Here is a 23,793-nt window from a genome sequence, read left to right as displayed (position 1 = left end):
TTTTTCTTAATGTGGTGATTTAAGTATTTTATTTCCTCTTCTGTTCATCTGAGCAATTTATGTTTTTGTAAATATACATCCCTTTCACTTAGATTATCAGATGTATTGGCATATAGTTGGGCAAAACAGCTCTTAATTATTGCTTTAATTTCCACTTCATTGGTGGTGAATTCACCATTTTCATTTTTGATACTGGTAATTTGATTTTCTTCTTTCTTTTTTTAAAAATCAAATTAACCAAAGGTTTATTTTTTTTCAGAAAACTAACTTTTAATTTTATTTATTAGTTCAATAGTTTTCTTAATTTCATTTAATTATTAATCTCTCCTCTAATGCTCAGGATTTCTAATTTGATATTTAATTGGAGATTTTAAATTTTTTTTCTTTTTCTTGCTTTTTTCATTGCATGCCCAATTCATCGATCTCCTCTTTCTCCATTTTATTCATGTAAGCATTGAAAGACATAAAATTTCCCCTAAGAACTGCTTTGGCTGCATCCTATAAGTTTTTGGTATATTGTTTCATAATTGCCATTCTCTTTAAAGAAGTTGTTGATTGTTTCTATGATTTATTGTTTGACCCACTCATTCTTTAGGATTGGATTAGTTTCCAATTAATTTTAATCTATCTTTCCATGCCCCTTTATTACACATAATTTTTATTGCATCATGATCTGAAAGAGATAAATTTGTTATTTCAGCCTTTCTGCATTTGATCATGAGGTTTTTATGCCCTAATACATGGTCAATTTTTGTGTAGATGCCATGTACCACTGAGAAAATGAATATTCTTTTCTATCTCTGTTCGGGGTTTTTTCCAGGGGTCTACCTTATCTAATTTTTCTATAATTCTATTCACGTCCTGTAGTGGTAATCAGGGCTTGGCTTTTTGCTGTTCTTCTCTTAAGTGCCTTTAATAACTCTGGCCTTTGTTTTAACGGGGCTGGTAAAGTGGGATCTTGTCTTGGAATGTTTCTCAGCATTAAGACAATTGGGAGTCATTGATTGGAAACCCTGTATATGGTGGTACTAGGGATTAACTAACTTTCCCACATCCTAAATGGGACTTTTCACTGTTCTTTGTTTGAATGCTTCTCAGTACTAAGTTAATCAAGTGCCCCAGGGCCTTGAGAGGGATATGTAAGTTGGTGTTTGACTTTTGGGGCTCACCCATGGAAGAAGTGTTGAGACTCTGGGCAAGCCATTGTAACTGCCCCCCAACTTTACTAACACAGATCCATTGGTGCTTCTCTTTTTGGTAACTATGTATGTGATATCTTGATTAAACAAAGCCTATCTGTTGAATATTGTTATTTGATCTGTTGATATTTTCTGTTTGTAGTTTGTTTGTATTTGCTCTGAAGTTCAGAGTGCTGGTTTTTCCCCCTGAACTAAGTGAATGATATATGTATGTTTGATTAAAGTGAGATTGTTAACCCCTTAAAGTTGCTTTCCTTACAAAAGTAGATCAAAAAACCTGTGTAGCAGCCCTTCTGTGTGCTGGTTGTTGTTGGCCTTATACAGTCATAGTAGCTGCTAGCCAAATTGTTGTTGCACCTCCTTAGCTTCTTTCTTGTTTATTTTGTGGTTAGATTTAACTAGTTCTGAAAGATGGAGGTTGAGGTACCCCACTAGTATAGTTTTGCTCTCTATTTCTTTCTGTAACTCACCTTCTCCTTTAAGAATTTGGATAGTATACCATTTGGTGCATATATTCTTTGTTTTGATACTACTTCATTGTCTTAGCAAGATGTAGTTTCCTTCTTTATCTTCAAGTCTATTTTTGCTTTTGCTTTATCTGAGATCAGGATTGCTACCCCTGCTTTTTTCCTTTACTTGAAGCATGCTCTGCTCCAGTCTTTTACCTTTACTCTGCATGTATCTCTCTGCTTCAAATTTGTTTGGATACTGTAGGATTCTGGTTTTTAATCCACTCTGCTATCTGCTTCCATTTTAAGGGAGAGTTCATCCCATTCACATTTACAGTTATGATTACTAACAGTGTATTTCCTTCCATTCTATTTTTTCCCCATTTATACTTTTCTCTTTTCTTTCAGCATTTCCCTCCTCATCAGGGTTTTGCTTCTGACCACCAACTCCCTCTGTCTTTCCTTCTATCAGCCCTACCTCTTCCCTTTTCTTTTCCCTTCCCCCCTACTACTTCCCTATAAGGGAACACACTCCAACTGAGTGTGTATGTTATTCCTTCTTTGAATCTAATCCAATAAGAATAAGATTCAAACAATGCTCACCCATTACCTCCTTTCTCTCTACTGTAATAGGTCTTTTGTACCTCTTCATGTGATGTGATTTACCCTTTTTGCCTCCCCCTTTCCTCTTCTCCCATTACAATCCTTTTTATCACCTCTTAATTTTTATATCATCTCATCAAAGTCATCTTATGCCCACACCCTCTGTCTATGTATACTCCTTCTGACTACCCTAACAGAGATATAATTCTCAGGATTTACAAGTATCATCTTCCCATGTAGGGATGTAAACAGTTTAACCTTATTGAATAACATGTTTTGTTTTTTTCTTTCCTGTTTATGTTTTTATGCTTCCCTTGAATCTAGTATTTGATGATCAATTTTTTTGTTCAGCTCTGGTCTTTTCATTAGGAAAGTTTGAAAGTCCCCTATTTCATTGAATATCCATCTTTTCCCCTGAAACATTATGCTCAATTTTTCTGGGTAGTTGATTCTTGGTTGTAATCCAAGCTTCTTTGCCTTCCAGAATATCATATTCCAAGCCCTCCTATTATTTAATGTAGATGTAATCCTGAGTAATCCTGAGTAATCCTGATTGTGACTTCTTGATATTTGAATTGTTTCTTTCTGGCTCCTTGGGGTATTTCCTCCTTGACCTGTTAATTCTGGAATTTGGCTACAATATTCCCAGGTTTGCATTTTCAGATCTCTTTCAGGAGTGATGAGTGTATTCTTTCAATGACCAGTTAATCCTCTGGTTCTAGGACCTCAAGGCAGTTTTCCTCAATAATTTCTTGAAAGATGCTGTCTAGGCTCCTTTTTTTTAATCATGGCTTTCAGGCAGTCCAATAATCCTTAAATTATTTCTCTTGGATCTATTTTCCAGGTCAATTGTTTTTCCAAAGAGGTATTTTACATTTTCTTCTATTTTTTTCATTCTTTTGAATTTGTTTGACTGATTCCAGATGTCCCATAGAGTCATTAGCTTTTAGTTGCCCAGTTCTAATTTTTAAGGAATTATTTTCTTCAGTTAGCTTTTGTACCTCCTTTTCTATTTGGCCAATTCTACTTTTAAAGGAGTAGGATTCTTCAGTGGATTTTTTCCAATTTGGCCAATTCTATTTTTTAAGAAGTTGTTTTCTTCATTCAGTTTTTGTGCTTCCTTTTCCAAGTTGTTGGCTCTTTTTTCATAACTCTGCTACATAACTCTCATTTCTTTCCCCAGTTTTCCTTCTACCTCTCTTACTTGATTTTTAAAATCCTTTTTGAGTTCTTCCAAGGGGACTTTTGGGCTTGAGACCAATTCACATTCCTCTTTGAGGCTTCACATGTAGCATTTTGACATTGTTGTTCTCTTCTGAGTTTGTTTTGATCTTCCCTGTCTCAATAATAAGTTTGTATGGTCAGGGCTATTTTTGGTTTGGGGGGGGGGGTTTGCTCATTTTTAAAAGTTGAGCTCTGTTCCTGTGGCACAGGGAGCACTACTCTGAGCTTCTTGTGCTAGGGGCCAGGGGCCTAGTCATTGGCTTTCTGCCCCAGGGCCTCGGGTATTGTCAGCTTCTCCACAGAGCTGGGGTGGCACAACTGAGTTGTGTCTGTTGTGCAGAAGTCCTGGGGCTGGCAATTTGTCTTCTGCATAAGGCTGGAGGCCTCACAGCTGGCTTCCTGTGACACTGGGCTGCTGAGCCAGGACTGAGGGGCCCCACTTGCTGATATGTACTATGGCTAAGAGCCTCCTGTTGGTTTGCCCAGTCACCATCTGGGACCGGTTTTGCTCCCCTTTTACCTAAGTGAGACAGACCTTTCCTGAAGTCCTTCTAAGTTATCTTAAGACGGAAAAGTGTTTCACTCTGTCTTTTTGTGGGTTCTGTCACTATAGAATCTGGAGGCTTGGTTTATTGTTGTTTCCAAGAAAAACTAGAGAGAGCTCAGGGAACTTCCTGGCTTCTCTCTGTCATCTTGGCTCCACCCCCACTAGAGGTCTTTAAGCAGTAGTTGGATGATCCCCTCTTGGGGTTGTTTTTAGAGAGGATTCTTTTTCTAATATGCATTGGACTAGATGGGCCCTCAGGGCTCTTTCCAACTCTGAGATACTGAGGGATTAAAGAAAAAAAAATCTGGAGTAGTTGGGAAAACTGCCTTGTAATGTTCAGCTATAAAGTTCCCTTAGTACACGTTCTGCTTTTACCACTTGGGAAAGAGCATCAAGAATTCAGGAGTATACTAGTGAACATTATACTCAATATGAGTATATATCAGAGATGATCAGGGAAGAAGGTAAAACATAGGAAATGTGGCATAGTGGAAAGAACACTGAACTAAGATTCAGAAGACCAAAGTTGGGTTTAACCACTCTTGGGATGTTTCCCTAACTGTGGCATGTGTGGATTAAATAAGATGACCTAGAAGGGATCTTCCAGTTCTAACACAATAATGAAGATGATGATGATGATAATAATAATAATAATATCTATCATTCATTTAGCACTTACTATGGCAGGCATTATACTAAGCACGTTACAATTATTATATCTCATTTGATCCTCGCAACAACCCTGGGATGTAGATGCTATCATTATCTCTATTTTACAGATGAGAAAACTGAGGCAGACTGAACTTAAGGGACTTGACCAGTGTCACATAGCTAGGAAGTGGTGGAGGGTAGATCTGAACTTGGGTTTTCTCATTACCAAGTCCCATGCTCTATCCATTTTGCCACCTAGCTGAACACAATTCTAAATAATTTCAGCAAGGGTGGGAAGCTGACATTAAATCATGGTATTGATGATGGATCCATAACCTAAACTACAGAAACTAGCTAGACATGTGACTTAGGGCAAGTCACTAGTTCTCTGGGCCCACTCTCCTCAACTATAAATGTGATAAGAGTAGAAGCATAGAACCTGTTTCCACAGTTGCTCAAATTCTGCCAGAGAGGCAGGAGACAGGAAAGGTGGAAGGTGAGGGGATGCGTGTGCTAAGGTTTCAGCCAAAACTGTTAATAAGGCTGCTCCCCAAATTCTCCAGAACTAGAACTGCAAGTCTAGAGATATTTTGATAATGGTGCAAATGGTGCCCAATAAATGAACAACTTCCTTTCTTGAGAACACGGATATAGCTTTATCAGACCTAGAACACTAAAATACACATTGATATCTCTGGGAAAATTTTAGCTCAAATATAAATATGTCCACCTCCCACATAGATTCTTTGTGAAACATATTGTAGCCTCCCAATGGAATGTAAGTATTTGCATCCAGGGACTGTCTCATTTTTTGATTTGTATCTCTAGCTCTAGTACAATACTTAGTAAATACTTGTTGATTGAATGGGTAATTTTAGATTTATTAGAATTGTTCACATACATACATAGTCTTTGAGGTTGATCAAGACCATTGCAAACATAATTCACTTGATTCCCAACAACAACCTTGTGAGGTAAGTGCTATTATTATCCCTGTTTTACAGATGAGGAAACTGAGGCTGAGAGAAGTCAAATGTCTTACCCACTATCATACATCTAACAAGTATCCAATCCAGGAGTTGAACTTGGTTTTTCCTGATGCCAATTCCTGGTACTTCATTATCTCTATAATGTAAAATTGATAAATATTCATGTATTTTGTTCCTATTTGTTGTTGTTGGATCATTTCAGTTGTGTCCAACTCTTTGTTACTACATTTGGGGCTTTCTTGGCAAAGATATTGGAGTGGTTTGCCATTTCCTTCTCGAGGTCATTTTACAGATGAAGTGAGGCAAAACAGAGTTAAGTGACTTGCTCAGGGTCACGTAACTAGTAATTTGTCTGAGGATGGATTTGAACTCGTGAAGATGAATCTTCCTGATATGATGCCCAGTGCTCCATCCACTTTGCCATCTAGCTGCCCATACTCGTGCATATTGGAAAAGAAAAGGAAGGGGGTTGTATTTTTCCAAATAGGAGATACATGGAATTTCAGAGCAAGAAGGAACCTTAGAGATCATCTGCTATAATATATCATCTTCCCTATTTTTACATCTGTAGAAATCAGGCTCAGAGAACAAGTGCCTTGGCCAAGGTTGCATAGCTAGTTAGTGACAAACCAAGACCTAGAATCCATGACTCAGAGATCAGCACTCTTTTGTACATCCTGATGCATTTTTTCCCCTTAGATTGGGAGATGTGGTTTGAAATTCTTTACCCTCGAAGCTCAATAAAGCCTTTTCAACTCTGATTCAGAGCTGAAAAAAAGAATCTTTGCAAGGCAACTAAATACACTCTTTAAGAATATCTTTAGGAAAAAGAGTCCCACCAAGAATCTGAGAATATGTGAAGCAGTTTTATCCCAAAGCCCCATGAAGGAAAGAGAAGAGAATGAAAAGAACCCCATCAGGATCTGAAAGCCCTCAGACCCAAAGACTGCAGCTGCAGAAAAAGTATGAATAGCTCACTGAGATCCCTGGGAGAACTTCCAGCTTCAGAGAGCTGCCTTCAGGATTCAGAAAGATTCCTGGCTCCCACTCCTCCCCTCTCTGTCTTTATACTCCCTTCACTGCCTTCAGTGATTTTTTCCAAAGCAAAGATTACAGTCCTATGGGGTAACAAATATCACATTTCTCTCACTAACTTCTAAACCACCTCTTCAGGTTTAGAGACCCTAATTTCCAGTGCTTAATAGTCTAATAAGGAAGTTAGCCTTGGGGCTTCCAGCACCCAGAAATACTAGAAGTTAATCAATACAAAGCTGTTAGTCCGGGTCACTTCCTCATGTGTGTGTATGTCATTTATTGTATACATATACATGCAGAGAGAGAAAGGAGAAGGCAGAGAAAGAAAGAGAGGGGGGAGGAAGAGAGAGAGAGACAGAGAGAGAGACAGAGAGATGGAGAGACACAGAGAGAGAAAGAGACAGAGACAGAGAGAGACAGAGAGACGGAGAGAGACAGAGAGAGAGCGAGAGCGCGAGAGCGACAGCGAGAGACAGAGACAGAGAGCGAGAGAGAGAGAGAGAGAGAGAGAGAGAATCTTGCCAGATTGGTATGATTTGCCAGAGCTTATGTATGCTCCTCTAGAATAGACTTTGAGAACCTAACCACATTCATGACATGGTGAAGCATTGGAATAGGAATTTTCCACTATATGTTAATGAAAACAGCTTGCTACTGGCTTACTTTGAGGATTTTGATGATCTACTCCAGGCTAAAACTGTGAACCAGCAAAACAGGAGACTTTCAATAAGATCAGAAATTTATCATCTATGGAAGATATTGTGTGGTTTGTCCTTTGTTTTTGAAGACGACCATGACATTAGGAAGATGATGCCATGACTTGCAATTTAATGGATTTAAGTGAGGGAGGGCTGTGCAAAGTTACCAGCCACACTTTCTCCTCCAGAGCCGTTTGAGTCCAGTGATCAGATATAGATCAGGGCAACTGAAGATGGCCTAGGATGCAGTGGGAGGCCTTGGCCTTTTTAAGCTAATGTCTTCTGAGTTCTCACTTTGAGTGAGGTGATACACATTCTGTGATTAGGCCTCTTTAAGAAGTGAGTTCAAGGATGGCCCCTTTAATTAAAAAAAAATCAAACTTGGAGGGGAAGACCCTCAGGGTTGCTACCCAAAAGAGAAATAATTACTATTTACATCTTCTGCATGTCCATCCAAGGCCTTGGAGTGGAAAAAAAGCATAATCGATAGGGTATTCATTGAACTAGTGTCAAGAAGACTTGGGTTCAAATCCTGCCTTAGATACTTACCAGCTGTGGTATGCTGATCCAGTAACACCTTCTTTGAGCATCAGTTTCCACATCTGTAAAGCTACATGATTAGACTTAATGGTACTCTAAGATCTCTTCTGACTTTAAATTTATTATCCTGTGATTTCCCTAGAATGAAGCAGTGGTCATTGTCAACTTGTGGAGGGTTGTTTTATTTTTTCAAGGATACAACCAAACATCACCTTCCTTGCCTCTTTATAGAAAAAAAGGTCTGTAGTCTAGACCTGGGGTCATGCTACTATTCTACTTAGGCTGCAAGGAGCGGTTCTGACTATCAAGGAATCCATAAAGGAATGGAAGAAGGCAGCCACAATTGGCCCTTAAGAGATTGTTCCTGATTTTTTACTGATAACCTTGTCCTATATTGTGGCCAGCCCCAGAATTTGATTGCAGGTCGCCTAGCCAAAAGTTCCTAAGATGCAAGAAAGTAAGTTATAAAAATGTTCCCACAGTAGGGAGGCTGCTTCATCCACATGTGAAAAGCTTCACATCCCTGGCCTCCCCTAGCAGAGGCATGGCTGCCCATTTGGCTCCTTGCCGCTGGTACTGGAAAGCACAAATAACTGGATCCTCTGGGGTTGGGCCCTCATGGATCCTAAGGCTGGTAGCAGCTTTATGGACTGTGATTTAATTCAGTGGGGGAAATAAAGTCTTCTTAGACAGCCTCATGCTTTTATAGGCACAGGACATCGTCTTTCAGTCATTTCAAGCACTTTGTGACCCCATTTGGGGTTTTCTTGACAAAGATAATGGAGTCATTTGCCATTTCCTTCTCCAGCTCATTTTGCAGTTGAGAAGCTGAGGCAAACAAGATTTAGTGACTTGCCCAGGATCACATAGCTAGTAAGAGTCTGACACCTAACTTAGGAAGGAAGATGAGTCTTTCTGACTTTAGGCCCAGCACTCTATACACTGCACCATCTAGCTGCTCCACAGGCTATTATAGTGCAGGTAAAATCAAAGAGAAGCTGACATCTTCAGACAGATTCAGACACCCAGAGGACCAGCTTTCCATCAGTTCACCTGGAGAAACAAAGCCTAACACTCCCTTCTGAAATTATCAGCTTACCCTTTGTTCCTGGTGATTCTTAGGATCTATTGATTGCATGATTCCCTCATTTCTTAGAGGTCCTGATTTATCTTCATAAGCCTCACCTCCATGAAGAATTAGAAAGAAAGATATAAAATTTTTCAGGCACTGAAAATGCCAGCAGGTAGTAAGGATGTATGTCAATAAAGTGAACTTATAACTACAATAGAAGATAAAGTGGTTTTTGACATTGAATCTCCAGGTCTTCACAAAAGGAATGGGGCTGATTGAACATTAAACACAGAGGTCATTACCAGTCAGCTAAGCAGTTCCACTTGTCCGATTCACACACGCAAGCATTCTGCTCCTATCTTGGTTGTTTGACTTTGACTCTATGTTTCATGCTTCTTCCATTCTCAAGCAGTTGGATGTCCCTGATACTTTGGCATGCCTCACCATAATTCAGGACTTTTCTATTTGCCCTATAATAAACAGGAAATATGTTGCCCTGCTCTCCTCTGCTACAACATACCCTCCATTCGTGGAATATATCTCTCAGGTGTCTTTTTGATAAATACTTCTAGTGGGCTGACATCTTCTGCTGATTAGGCCTATCTCTCCCAGGAAAGACTTCCATATGGTCTATCGTTTTGATTGCTTGGTGAGATTACGGCTCCTAGGCATCCATTCTGGCTGGTGACACTTTTATCTTGGTGGTCAGAATAGACAATTTTTAAAAAGCAATATTCATGAACTATGGGTTTAAAAGTATGTATAGTTTTTTTCTGCAATAAGCAAAGTTTTGGTATTATACTGTGTTTAAAAATAAAACAAGCAGAAAACTAAAAATCTTTCCTGGCTGGGTATTAAAGGGAAAGGAGCTTTGGCTCTTCATTCAGAAAGTCTGCCTTCAAATACTGTCTCTGATGCAGACTATATGACTTTGGACAATCACTTGACCTCACTGGCCTCAGTCTCCTCAACTATAAAATGAAAGGGTTGAACTATTTGGTCTCTGAGATCCCTTTCAACTGTAAATCAATGATAATAAGATCCTCTTCTAAATTATCCATAAATATATTAAGAGCCTATTATTATGTTAATTATTATATTGTTATATAGAAATAGTACATATTAATTATGTATTATACATTATATAACATTAAGAAGACCTTTTAAAAAATTTTCCCACATCTTGCCGCCAATTTGTAAACTTAGATTTTTAGTGTACTTTTATTTTGGGGGGGTGGAAGGAGGGAAAATGAAGGAAGTACAACCTGTGGTTTCATTTCTGTAGGAAATTCAATCAAATCTCACAGCTTTAAGTTGGTGTCTGAGGCCCAGAAAGGTTAAGTGATATGGTTACCCAGTTAGTATGTGTCAGACAAGGCTTCATCAAGGCTTGACTCCAATGGCTATCCTCTATCTACCAGAGCATACTTCTTCTTGGAGGTCTGTATACTATGCGTATCACAATGTCATGCTTCTAGAAGATGCTTTAAAAGTTTTTGTTAAATGAATGAATATATCTGAATCAAAGAACACTCTCTGGCATAAGATGTTTTGTCTCTTCCAAAATGCAAAATTCATATTGGTTCGCCATGGTTAGTTCAGCCACTAGTGGGATTCAAGTGAATTAACCACCTGCTTTCCCCTGAATGGAGCTGAGGGGCCACCCCTGTCACCCTTCTGGCTGATGTGGCTGGCGCAGGCCCTGCCCCTGCTATAAACCAGTTTGGGAAAACCAACCTAAAATTAGGTACAGGTTCTACTGAACTGGTGTGAGCTAGCTGAATCCCACCACTGGTTCAGCCATAAATATGGTTCCAAGGCAGCTGAATGCAAAGGAAACAGTTCAGTGACACTGGTTTTCTTTGCTTGTTGTAGACCAAACCCAGCCGTAAACTTATCTGTTTGACTAAATAGATCCCACTCCTTTATTTAGATACTGAATTTGATTAGTCTATGTAGAAAAGTCCCATTGTTAGAACCACATTCATTAGACCTTGATCCCTATGTTGCTATGAATCTTTTCTAGGCCTCCTTTTATGTACTTGCTTCCCTTTTACATTGTAAGCTCCTTGAGAGCAGGGGTTGTCTTTCTTTTTATTAATTGTATCCTCAGCACTTAGCCTTACACATTATAGGGGCTTAATAAATGTTTATTGGATTGGATTCTCTAACATTTCCTTTTCCCTTGGTAGGTGTATTTGCTCTCTTCTACGTGAGTAACCAGTTCCGGACTTTTCCCTTCACCATCAAGGACCAGTGTATTATCTTCTACAGTGGGCTCAGAGGAGCTGGCAGTTTTTCACTTGCATTTTTGCTGCCTTTGTCTCTATTTCCTAGGAAGAAAATGTTTGTGACAGCCACTCTTGTTATTATATATTTTACTGTATTCATTCAGGTTGGTGAGTTTCTTTTGAATACAGAAAATAACTTTTATCATATTTCCAACATTCCTCCTCCCCTCCCTTCAAAATGTAGGGTATAAGTTTTTTAAAAGCACTACTTAATTTTCAGCATTTGGTTTTAATAACTCAAGGGAAAGCTAGATCAGAATAGAGGCTTCAAAGTCTCCTGAAAAGTCTTGGTTTTAAGTCAACTTTTAACCATATTGCAGCTTTAATTTATATTAAGCCAGCCCCACTACAAGGTGTTCCCAAAGTCTGGACACATAGGCAAAAAATACATATTTTCAAGAAATGAAATGAATGAAATTTTCAACCACATTTTATTTAATTGAAATATTAACAAACAACATCTCCAATATGATTCACATGATCTCGATGGAATAACTACACATACACATTGCTGTCAATTTTAGCACATTCACTCTTTAGGTGTCTATGCATTCAATCAAGTGTGTTGCATCTGTGATTTTCATTGAGTAAACCTTCTCCTTTGGCATACCCCAGAAAAAGATGTCGCTGAACAACAGCGTCTTCGGTGAAAAAGTTAATGAGATGTTAATGAGATTTCCTATGTGTCCAGACTTCAGGGACACCCTGTATAAGAAAATTCAAATTCAACAAATTTATTAAGCTTGTACTATATATCTAAGGCATTGTGACTACAAAGAGCACCTTCCTATAAGGAGCTTATACTCTGAAAGGGGACACACAACATGGACACAGTCATGGATAGGGATAGGAACTGGGCCTGTGATTTCTTTGATATGGGAAATTCCCGGATGAGGAAATTCCCTCTACCAATGCAGGTGGGCATCTTCTCTGCAACCATAGAATATGTAGTAGTAGAATATATAGCAATAATGAAATACATACATATATATGTGTGTGTGTGTATACATATATATATATATATATATATATATATATATACATATACACATACCTGAGATAACTTGAGAAGGGAGAAAGTACTAAAAACTAGGGGATCATAGTGACTTCCACCTCCTCTAATATTAAGATCCCAGTTAATACTAGAAAAGAGAGTTGCCAGTACCTTGCTAGTTTGTGTTTCACTTAGAAATAATCATCATAAAATTAATTTAAAAAATTATATCCCTTCTTTATAAAATAAAATAAAGATAAAAAATCGGTTACCTTGCTCAGAATGTATATTATTATTAAAAGTAGCTGATGATAGAACCAAGACTAGAATTTTGGTCTCTTTAATCCCCACTGAGTGCACTAGTTAATTATTTTGTTGTTATTCATAATTCTAACAATGTGTAAAATAATATAATTAATGATAAAAGAATGATTAATTATGATATTTAACAACAAAATACTTGATTATGATAAAGTATCATAATTAATAATAATAACCAGATAATTTGCTCAATAAGGACTTTGGAGTTCCAAATTCCCATTCTGGTTTTGCTGCTAAATAGTTTTCAGACTCTGGGTCTTTCCTTGTCCCAGGTCTTAGTTTCCTCACCTATAAAAGGAGGGGTTGGACTCAAATGACTTCTTCAGTCCTTCCCTGTCCTTTTATTTTATAACATGAGAACAGTTTTCCAGATGAGAGTCCAGTCCAAGAAAACTACGGTATTAAGTAAATCCATAGATTTGGTGAAGTCTCTATACTGGTTTTGGAAGATTTGGAGTAACAGTAGTTTAGTGCAAGGAAACATGAAACATTGCAGTAAGGGAAAAAAAAAACAAGTAGCCTTTTTCTGGGGGGACACACTTGCAACATAAAGGACGAAAAAGAAGAATGGTGGATAGAGGTCAGGTCTGCTAGGACCCAAGTAGAACTGAATACCCTTTTAGGGCCTCAGATGGAATGGGGCATCTCAAAACTGTAAAGTCTTGTGGGGCTTCATAGGGTCCTTAGTGTGGAGCAGAACCACATGTTGGGGAACCAGAACAGGAAGCCTAGAGCTGGGGACTGGTGCTGATTCATACTGGGAGGGTGGAGGAGGAAGGGAATTGGAAGACTGCTAGGGAATGGCATCTAGTTCATAAAAAGGAAAAGGGAAAGAGGGCTTCTGTCCATCATTGCTGACCATAATTTGGCAGGGTTATTCGGGTGCTTTGAGCTCCCCTGGGGCTTCTTCATTAAGCACAGTGGGGAAGTTAGTGAAGTCATTACAGATGACTTGGGCTCAAGTCCCAATGCTACCACTTATTGGTAACATGACCTGGAAAATTTCACTTCTCTCTATGCCTCAGTTTCTTTGTCTGTAAAAGGAGATCAGACTAGATGATCTCTAATGTCCTTTTCCACTCTAAATTGTATGATCTCATTTACCTTCTAACTTTAACCTCTGAGTTTTAAAAAGGAATACTAAAGTGAAAAAAATTGCTGTTCTTTCCAATCCAGGGAATCACCATTGGTCCTTTGGTCAGATACCTAGATGTGAAAAAGACCAACAAAAAGGAATCCATCAATGAAGAGCTTCATACCCGTGTAAGATGTCTATTTAACTAAGAAAGAGAATTAGAGAAATGATTCAGTAGAAACTGCAAAACCTTCTCAAATAGAGTTAATTGCATCCACCTGTGGTAAGAGTGGGACACTATCATATGTCATGCAATTGTCATTAGAATACTATGCCAGAATGACTAAGGAAGTCGGACTTCAGGCCTCAGGTCAATCAATCATTGACCTTGTGTTCTCTTTTCAAACTTTTGGTAGGATGATGTTAAACAGTTACTGTCCAATGGCCTCCTATGATATGAATTTTTCTAGCCTTGTTGAATGGATGAGAAATCATTTATTAAGCAATTACTATACACAAAGCACTAAGTGCCAGGGATGCATATCAAAAAGTAAGATAGTCCCCGCTCTCAAGGAGAAGGAGACAATATACATAGGATTTGGCCACAAGGCAGATGGTGACAATCTGTACTCCTTAGGGGTAGCAAGGTAGACAATAATATATCTTGTTGAATGTCGCTTACATTAATAAGATCACATCAGTTTCTAATGGTGAACCATTTGACATCACCATGGTAAAGACTTCTGTTTAAAAGTCTTCAGTAGCTACAGCTGCTGAAGAGGTGGAGGATATATCACCTATATTGGCAATTTCCAGGTCACATTCTTGCTCTTTGGCTATATGGACTGCCATCCATTGGTGTTAATTGATAGCTGGCTGGTAATAGTCATATCAGTGGAGGCAGGAATGATAGGTCCCTTTCCCACAGGGGTTTTGCTCCTGGATGATGTTTGCAGAGGGTGGGTCTGAAAGTAGAGCCAGTGGCCTGGAGGGAGTTGCTATTTCCATGGTTTTTGAGCACAAGATTCTGGGCAGCTTCCATTGGAATCTGAGAAGAGATAGTGGTAGTGGTTTGAAAGTCATACTGGCCCTCTCCAAAGTTAAAATCAGCTTGACCAAAGCCCCCTCTTTTTTAAGGTTCTTCTCTAGCATCAGCAACTTTTTACTTTAAAAAGACAGTGGTTTCAATGATGTAGGCATGCTCTCTATCAAAGTAAGTTGCTGCCTCATCTTAGTGTTTCATAATTGTTATGGACAAAAAATTTTATGACCTGGTATCTGGCCATCTTGTGATAAACATTGCTGTGCTTAGATGTACTTAGGCTGCCCTGGCCGTCATCCAGGGCTAATCCTCACACAACAGCACACTCCATCATCAAGCCCGTATTAAGCCTTTTAAGCTTGGTACAACCAGCCGTAGGATGGCCTTTGAGAACCTAAGGTACAATAAGACAAGGGAGTAGGATTTTGATGAAAGACTAGAAATATTTTGGGGGGTGGAGAGAGAGAGAGAGAGAGGGAGAGAGAGAGAGAGAAGCAGAGCAGCAGAAGCTCAAAAAAATCCCAATCCATTTGGAAGCTGATGGAAATGTGGGAATATCCAGTGAAGGCGGAGAGGAACAATTGAAAAGCATTATTTGTTACAAGAAACCAAAGGTTAGGTATATAGCAAAGGAACTGGGATATTAAATTTTTTGTCCTTTTTTTTCCTCTCTGAGAGAGAATAATTAGTTCATGGCAGAAGTCAGTGAATTGATATAGTATTTAGGTCTAAATTCATTCTGTAATTTTATTTAGTGAAAAGGTCAGAATCTAACACTCTGAAGTTTCCTGCCTTAAATCCATTTGGAGGCTGATCTGTATTTCCTTCAGACTAATGTGCTGTTGTTAAATTCCTAAAAAAGAAGTCCTGTAGTATAGAGAGCTGGCTTTGAGGTCAGAAACACCTGGATTTTAAATTTCTGCCTCTGCCTCATTGTTCAGATGACCCTGGGCAATCCATTTCCCTCCTTAGTGGCCAAAGCAGACTTTAAGACTCTAAATTTCAGAGATATCATTTATTTTTATTGCTAGTGAATATTTCCTTCCTTACGACTACAATGAAATCACAGATCCAGACTTCCAACTTTGTTTTCCCTAAACAGCTTTAGATAAACACATACAATATATCATAAACCTAATGATAGAATGAAAGTGGCTATGGATAGAATTTTAAAATTGCCTACAATAGTATTTGCACTATGTGGCAGTTATAACAATAGCTAATGTTTATACAGCATTTTAAGGTTTGCAAAGCACTTCCTATATATTTTCTCGTTTGGTCCTCACAACAATCTTCATAAGGTGAGATGAGAAAACTAAGGCTGTGAGAATTTAAGCAACTTGTCCACAGTCATACAGCTAGTAAGTAACAGGCAAGATTTGAAATCAGACTCCTTGTCCAGAACGCTAACCACTATATCACGTAGCTGACTCTACTTACTATAGAGGAAACAAGCTAAATCTAGCCATGGTGGTGTTTGTTCTTTCTTTTTAGAGAGATCAAAGGTTGCTATTAATTATTAGGATGTATATAAGTTAAGTTTCACTAACTGCCTTCTCTATTTCCAGTGAGATTTCAAGTAGGTTATTACACAAAGCATTTTACAGATAACCTGTATTTATCGTTAGAAATTCTGGTCATCATCAGAAAATTAACGTATAGTCTCTGAATCCACAAAAATAAGTGATAAGACGGCTTTGGGTGTTATGGAGGTAAAGTACTTAGAAAGATAGGTGAGCATGTTGAGAGTTCCAGGATATTAAAAGCCCATTCTGCCAGGTGCCTCATTTTCTCCATGCATGCCCTTTGTTTCTGTATTTGTCAGAATTAATATCTTACAGATTATCGTGTCCTTGTGTTCAATTTTGGTAGCTGATGGACCATTTGAAAGCTGGAATTGAAGACGTGTGTGGACAGTGGAGCCACTACCAAGTGAGAGACAAGTAAGGAACCTGGGCATTTTGTGGACAGATGAAACCTGGGAAAGAAAATATCCTAATGAAGAAATTAAGTTAGGAAGAAATATAGACAGAAAAATAAAGAGTATCTGGGGGAAGTGATCAGGAAATCTAAAAGTCATCCTGTATGGGAAGTAGTCAAAGGGACTATGAATTTTTTACCAGGAGAAGACTATGGGAATATATGACAGCTATTTTTCAAATGTTTGAAAAGTTGGTGGAAGGAACAGAGATTCAACTTGTTCTGTGTTGCTCCAGAGTCAGTCAACAATCTAGTCAAAAAAATTGGACACTTACCATGTTTCATGCATTGTAGATATAAAGTCCCAGCCCTCAAGGAGTTCCCATTCCAATGGGCAGAACTAAGACCACTGGATGGGAGTCAAAGGGAAATGATATCTTTTAGAAATCTGTATGATTGTCTGTTTTAGTGCCCCAAAACACAGATATACCACATCTCCTTACTCTCCTGCTAATTATCAGTGTACCTGTGTAAGCTTTCATTAGAACAACAGATCTAAGTCAAGAGGGCTCTTTACAGGTTAGAATTATGGAGCTAAGTTCTTAGTTGAAAGCTAGGCCAGGATCTTTCCAAATATTTTCTAGTCTCTATATACTCTCCCCCCTCCCCCCAACCAAAGATCACATAGTCCTCTCTATGCAGGTGACTTCCCAGTTCTTTATATCCAACCCTAGTCATTCTTTTTGAACTTTAGTCCTGGATCATTAATCAGATACTTCAAACTGCATGTCCCATAGACATTTCAGGCTCAATATGTGCAAGCAAATTTATAATATTCCTAAGAATGCATTATACCAATATGTATAATCTCCCAGGACATAAACTAGCAAAGAAATCAAGCGCCATTGGGAGGCTGAATGACACTGATGTAGTAATTAATAAATAAATTTCCTAAGGAACACATCCTTCTCCTGAACTTCCCTGCTATCCTTCCAGTCATCCAAGTTCAAAACCTTGATATCATCCGTGGTATCACTGCCTCATTCATCCCACATATTCAATCAGTGGCCAAATGTTTTTGCTTCTATCTCCATATAACATCTCTGGCACATGCCATCTTCTCTCCGCTCACGCAGGTGCCATCCCAGTTCAGATCCTCATCACCTCTTGCTGGCACTATTGCATTAGCTTTCTTTTTGATCTTATTTCAACTTCCTACCTTTCCAGTCCTTCCTCTACACAATTGCCAAATTGATTTTGCTAAAGTGCAGGTCTGATCATGTGACCCCCTCTCCAACTCAATAAATTCCAGTGGCTCTCTATTATGTCTGGGATCAAATATAAACTCTTCTGTTTCATATTTAATGCCCTTCACAAACTGGTCCATTCCCAGCTTTCCAGTTCACATGATTCAAAGTATACAAAATGTAGCAATTGGTTCTATCCCAGTGGAAATATGCAGTGAGAATTTGAATAATGCAACTTTTTTTTTGCTGGATTCATTATTCACAAATTCATCCACAACCTAGTGGTGCACTCTTTTCCAGTCTCTATAGTCTAGCCACATTGGTCTTCCTTCTATGACTCACACATGACACTTTATCTCCCCTGTTCAGACCTTTGCACTTGGTCCTCCATGCCTCAAATGCTCTTTCTCTACCCTTTCCTCCTGGAATCCCTGTTGTCTTTAAAGATTTAATTTGAGGGTTAGGTAGGTGGTGCAGTGAATAGAGCACTGGCCATGGACTCAGGAAGACCTGAATTCAAATCTACCCTTAGACTCTTGACCCTTACTCGCTGTGTTATCCAAGGCAAGTCACTTAACCCTGATTACCTTGACCCCCCCCTCCCCACCAAAAATAACTTGAATGCCACTTTGTAAATCAAACTTTTCCTGATCCCATTAATGGCTAGTACCTTTTACTCCAAGGTTACCTTGTATTCAATTTGTATAGAGATAGAGATTGAACCTATGATTTCATTAGTATAGGGGACTCCCAAGTGAGGAAACCCTCTTCACCTGCATTGTTCAGCACCTTCTCTGCAACTTAACATCATAAAAAGTTGCCTAGACTAGGGTCACACAGCCAGTATGCATCAGACACAGGACATAAAGCTAGTTTTTCCTGACTCTGAGATCACCTTGCCAAACACTATGTCATACCTACACTTCTGGGATTCATTCCTATTGGAATGGAACAGAATCAGATGTTATTGATCGAGTCACACTAAGAGGAGGACATATCAAAACCTACACTTCAGTGCATATTTTTATTTCTAGTTGAAAGGTTTAGAGCTAGACAGAAACTTAAAAGTCATCACATTCAACCCTGTTGTATTATCAGTGAGAAAAATAAGGCACAAAGATTTGGAGTGATTATCCCCATGTCACACAGCTACCAAAGTGGATTTTGGTGGATTTTGAACCCAAATCCTTTTACATCAACTCCAAATACTCTTTATACTTGTTATCATCCTTGCGTGGAAGGACTGGGGATTTTTTTCTCCTTTCTATTGTCCTACATTTCCTAGATACAATTTGTCCACCAAACTGACTTTTCTCCTCATGCACAATGTGTATACATCAATATAATTTAAATGTTTAACACTTGACAAAAACAAACAAACAGATCTTTTGGGTTTTGAGGCCGGCCCTCTACTCACTACACCATGCCTTCTTTCTTAACTTGTATATGTCTTCTATAGATATACATGTGTGTATACACATATACGTATAGATATATACTTATATACATGTACATGTCTCCTTTGTTAAAATGTAAGCTTCTCAAAGGCATGGGTTATTTTCACTTTTGTCTTTGTATTAGTCATTAGCACAACAATTGGCATAGTAGGTGTTTAATAAATGCTTGTAGGTTGATTCTCTACTCTAATCAATTTTGTCCTGATTTGAAATTGGAAGGTGCGTTTTCTCAGCACTGGCCCAAAAGGGTACTGATGAGCAAACTAAGAAAAACAGTTGGATGAAACTATACATTTCCTGGGAGTCCTGGGACAAGGAGACAAGTGTCTTTCTTTGTCAACATGCCTCTGGCTAGACCAGAAAATAGTGGGAAGAATATAGGTCACATTCATGCAGGCTTTCCTCCTTCTTCCTAGGAAGATGTCTAAAGTAGAACACACCCTTCTCCGATATCTTTTTCTCTCTGTGGGTTCAAGACAGATGACTTCATCACTCTACTTTCTTCTTTTTCTGTTTTAAAATAGAGGGTTTTATTCCTCTCCTTTTTTTCCTCTTCTCCCTTATTTTCTCCTTCTTCCTCTTCCTTGTCTACATTGACTTCAACCAAGGGAGCAGAATCTCTTCAATACTGTTAGCTCTGAATGTGCTCTGTGGAGGTCATTTTAGGGGACACATGTAGAGGGTCTTATCACACACCTCTATGATTTCCATTCTCGTCTCACTCAGTTTTCCCTGGCTGCTTCCATTTTCTTTGTGATTGTGTTTTGAGCTGTTAGTCCACATGCCCTCATATCGGTTCAGTATGGTGTGGAAGAGGCCTGCTTTATAATCTTATTTTATCTCTCTTTCAGGAATTTTGTCTATTTCATTAGGGCTGGTGTTAAAGGGCACATGCTTGATTTATAGACCCTGTCTTTGATAAAGTTTACAAGATTGTAAAGCAGGAGAAATTTCTTGAAATTTCTCATGCGTTCTAGTTCTGGGTCATCTGTACTCCCAAGGAAATTCACATGGCTCAGTTCATTAATTGTGTCTTGTTGGTGAACTGCAAATGAACTTAGGGGCTTAGTGGGATGAACTGGTAGAGAGGAGTTGGGAACCACCTTCTTGCCAAATCCTAATTGAGTTTAACCTAACATAATCAGGAGGGAAAAGAATGAAGCATAGTATAGTAGATGGATAAATATTTAGAGCTGGGTAGAGCAATTTTCAAGAACTACTCTGTGACCATGGGCCAGTCAATTAAACTATCAATGTCCCTGGTCACTCTCTAAGAATAGAAGTTACAAAACTGTTGCTGATCTTCACCATGGAAGGAGTTTTTGCTGTTCAGGTTCTCTGGGGAAATAACAGATCCAGGCTCCCCCCACCCAAAAAAAAAAGAAAGGGAAAAGGAAAACATAAGGAATTTTTGATTAAAAGGCTCAATTTGATTAAAAAGAACCAGTCATACTGTGAGGGACCAGAAGCAAGTTGGCCATCTGCCAGGAATAATAGAAGAGATTTTTTTACTGGCTGGAGTGCTGGACTAGATAACCTCTGAGGTGCATAATTTCAAATTCTCCTTTCTTCACACTATCCCATTTTAAGACTTCATTATTTGAATATACTCATTTCAGAATACAATTTCCTAGAGGACAGGATGAAATTTAGAGTTATGGAGTTTTAAAAAATAGCCATTTAGTGGTGGCTGTAGCAAAATGTGGGCTCAAATGAATGGAGTAAGTCACTTTGTCAACTTTTCAGGCCTTTCCTGTGACCTCTTTCCCTCCTGGGACGCCAAGAGGGAGACCACAACTTTAGCTATGAATAACTATGATGTGGTGGTGGCACATGTATGGCAAACTCTAGGCTGTTGGGTGGGTAATGTTTTGGGGTTGATTGTGGTAGGCCTCCTAGGGATTTCTGGATGAAAACCTTTTTTTGTAGGTCACAGATTTAGGATGATTAATCTGGTATTTGGTCCCAGAGAGTGGAACCTAGGAGCAATGGGTAGAAATTGCAAAAAGGGAAATTTAAACTTGATGTCAGGAAAAAACTTCCTAATGATTAGACTCTTCAGAGATAGAATGAGCTGCCTCAGTGGGTAATGGGTCCATCTGCATTAGAAATCTTCAAGAAGACTGGTTCTGAAGTCAGAGATCTGGGCTGAAATCCTATCTATTACTGCCTGTATGACCTTGACTAATCATTTAATCTTTCTGGGTCTCAGTTTCCTCATTTGTAAAATGATGGTGGTGGGGGATAGCAGATGGTATCTGAGGTCCCTTCTAGTTTTAATTCTGTAACCCTATAATCACATAAAGTTGGACTCTCTTCTGGAAAAGAAAGGAGGCATATAAGCTGCCCTTTGAATAGAAAATTATCAGAAGGATTGATAACCACCACTTAAAACATACCGGGGTGGAAACTGGACCACATGCTTGACGTGAGGCTCAGGCTGTAATGGGTAAGGGGTGCAGTATAATAATCAGCACCAAATCAGTGTGCAGCCTATTCAATCTCTCTGTCATTCAGACTGTCAGGACATATGTTTTTGGAATTTTTGTTTTGTTTTGTTTTTTTTCTTAATTGGCAGGATTCAAAATTATCTGCAACATAATGGGGCAAAACTACTGTAACTACCGGGCCATTTAAACTTATTGGTGTCTGGCTGAATAGGCCAGTATTACTGTAAGTGCAGCTGCTGCTGTTATGTACTATTAGAATAGAACATTTGTTCAAAAGCTTCAACCCACCCTCATTTCTTTTCTTACAATTGGAGCTGAGCTATGCTGTGCCTCCCCCATTCCCCACTCACTCCTACTTTTTGCCCTGATTGCAGCTTGTCCCTTCCCTTTGTCTAGTTGATTTCCAATATATGCAGGCCAGTGGGCCATCATTTCCTTCTTTCTTCTCTTCATTTAAAAATGCACCATTTGGGGGGATAGGAAGGGATTGTTGTTAAAAGGCAAAGACAGCTATGATTCCAGGTCTGTTCCCAGCGTTTTAAAAAGTAGGGATAAGTGATGCTGCTGATGCCTTCTCTCTCTCTCTCTCTCTCTCTCTCTCTCTCTCTCTCTCTCTCTCTCACACACACACACACACACACACATACACACACACTCACGCACGCACGCACGCATGCACACATTTACATCACTGGTTTCTGAAGTTATTTTTCATTTTCAGGTTTAAGAAGTTTGACCATAAATACTTACGGAAAATTTTGATCCGAGAGAACCAGCCCAAATCAAGCATTGTTTCATTGTATAAGAAGCTGGAAATGAAACAGGCTATTGAGATGGTGGAGACTGGCATTCTAAGTACCACGGCCCTTATGATTCCCCTCCAGTAAGTCAATTCCATTTCTCAATCTAGGAACTGTATGCCAGGATTCAATGGCAACTGAATCACTGAATTTCAAGGATAATAATTTATCAGTAGTAATAATAATGATAATGATAATTCCATAGCTTTGGAGCTAGAAGGGACCTTAGAGACCAAAGCCTGCCGGAAACAAGCACAGAGAGGGTGTTACATGCCTGGGGGTAGTACAAGTAATAAGTGTTGGAAGCAGGAATTGAATCCAGGTCTTCTGGATTCCAAAGTCAGTAGTGATCCATTGTGCTATGCTATTTCTTGAGATAGAAGCATGAGGAACAAACTTCCTATGTGTTATATTAGCCTTTCCCTTTAGAAGTTCACCCATGCATATCACGTTTTATCTTGTTTCTGCAAACACCTGTTAAACAAAAGTTAAAGTTAAGTAAAGATTCATGGCATCTCAGTAAAATTACAGTCTAGATTTTACACAGTTATCTGTGTTCCCCTGCCTATCAATCTGTGTTCTCTGAAAGCACCTCAAGCCCCATCTTAGGCTTGGTGCTCCTGTAGTTCCTGCTCAATGCTTCTTCGCCTCTATTGTATCCCCCCCATTGACCGTCTTTCACCTGTGCTGACCAAGGTGTTATGAAATGAACAGATGGAGTCCCCTTATGGGGTTAGAAGGGTAAAACAATGGGGAAGTGGGAAAGATAAAATGCTTGGTGGGTCATATATGAAAGGTCATGTGGTTCCAAGTACATTTAGAATCGTGTTTAAAGGCAAATTCTGTATGAGTCTATAGGAAGGTTTGAGGCCACGTGCAGTTTTTCTGGTGAGTATAAATTATTGAGGAAGTATGGTAAGGGGAAGTTAAAGACCACAAGATAACCAATTTAGTGATGGCAGGGACCTCAGAAGCCATCTAGTCTAACGCTCTCAGATGGGGAAAAAGTTCTCCCTTTCACCCCACTGAGTTTACCTGATTTGCCCAAGGTTACACAGGTACTAAGTGTCAGAGGTGAGTTTGGAACCAGATTCTCTGATTCCAAATCCAGTGTTATTTTCCATAGTATCATAAGTGAAGACTGGAATGTGGATAAAAAAGAATATGGGAATGTGAAGCAAATCAATGT

General features: G+C 38.9%; 1 protein-coding gene across 1 annotated transcript in view; it reads left to right on the top strand.

Moving 5' to 3' along the window:
• SLC9A4 (solute carrier family 9 member A4) overlaps positions 1-23,793 on the top strand; it is a 96,685-nt gene that overhangs the window by 58,679 nt on the left and 14,213 nt on the right. The window contains exons 5-8 of the mRNA XM_036756559.1: positions 11,200-11,402; positions 13,790-13,876; positions 16,603-16,673; positions 22,526-22,687. Of these exons, the coding sequence (XP_036612454.1) occupies positions 11,200-11,402; positions 13,790-13,876; positions 16,603-16,673; positions 22,526-22,687 (523 nt within the window). The remainder of the gene's footprint in view (positions 1-11,199; positions 11,403-13,789; positions 13,877-16,602; positions 16,674-22,525; positions 22,688-23,793) is intronic.

Source organism: Trichosurus vulpecula, chromosome 4 (genome assembly GCF_011100635.1).
Source record: "Trichosurus vulpecula isolate mTriVul1 chromosome 4, mTriVul1.pri, whole genome shotgun sequence".
Taxonomy (NCBI): domain Eukaryota; kingdom Metazoa; phylum Chordata; class Mammalia; order Diprotodontia; family Phalangeridae; genus Trichosurus; species Trichosurus vulpecula.
Note: the sequence above shows the minus strand (reverse complement) of the source record. Positions and strands in the feature narration are given on the sequence as shown.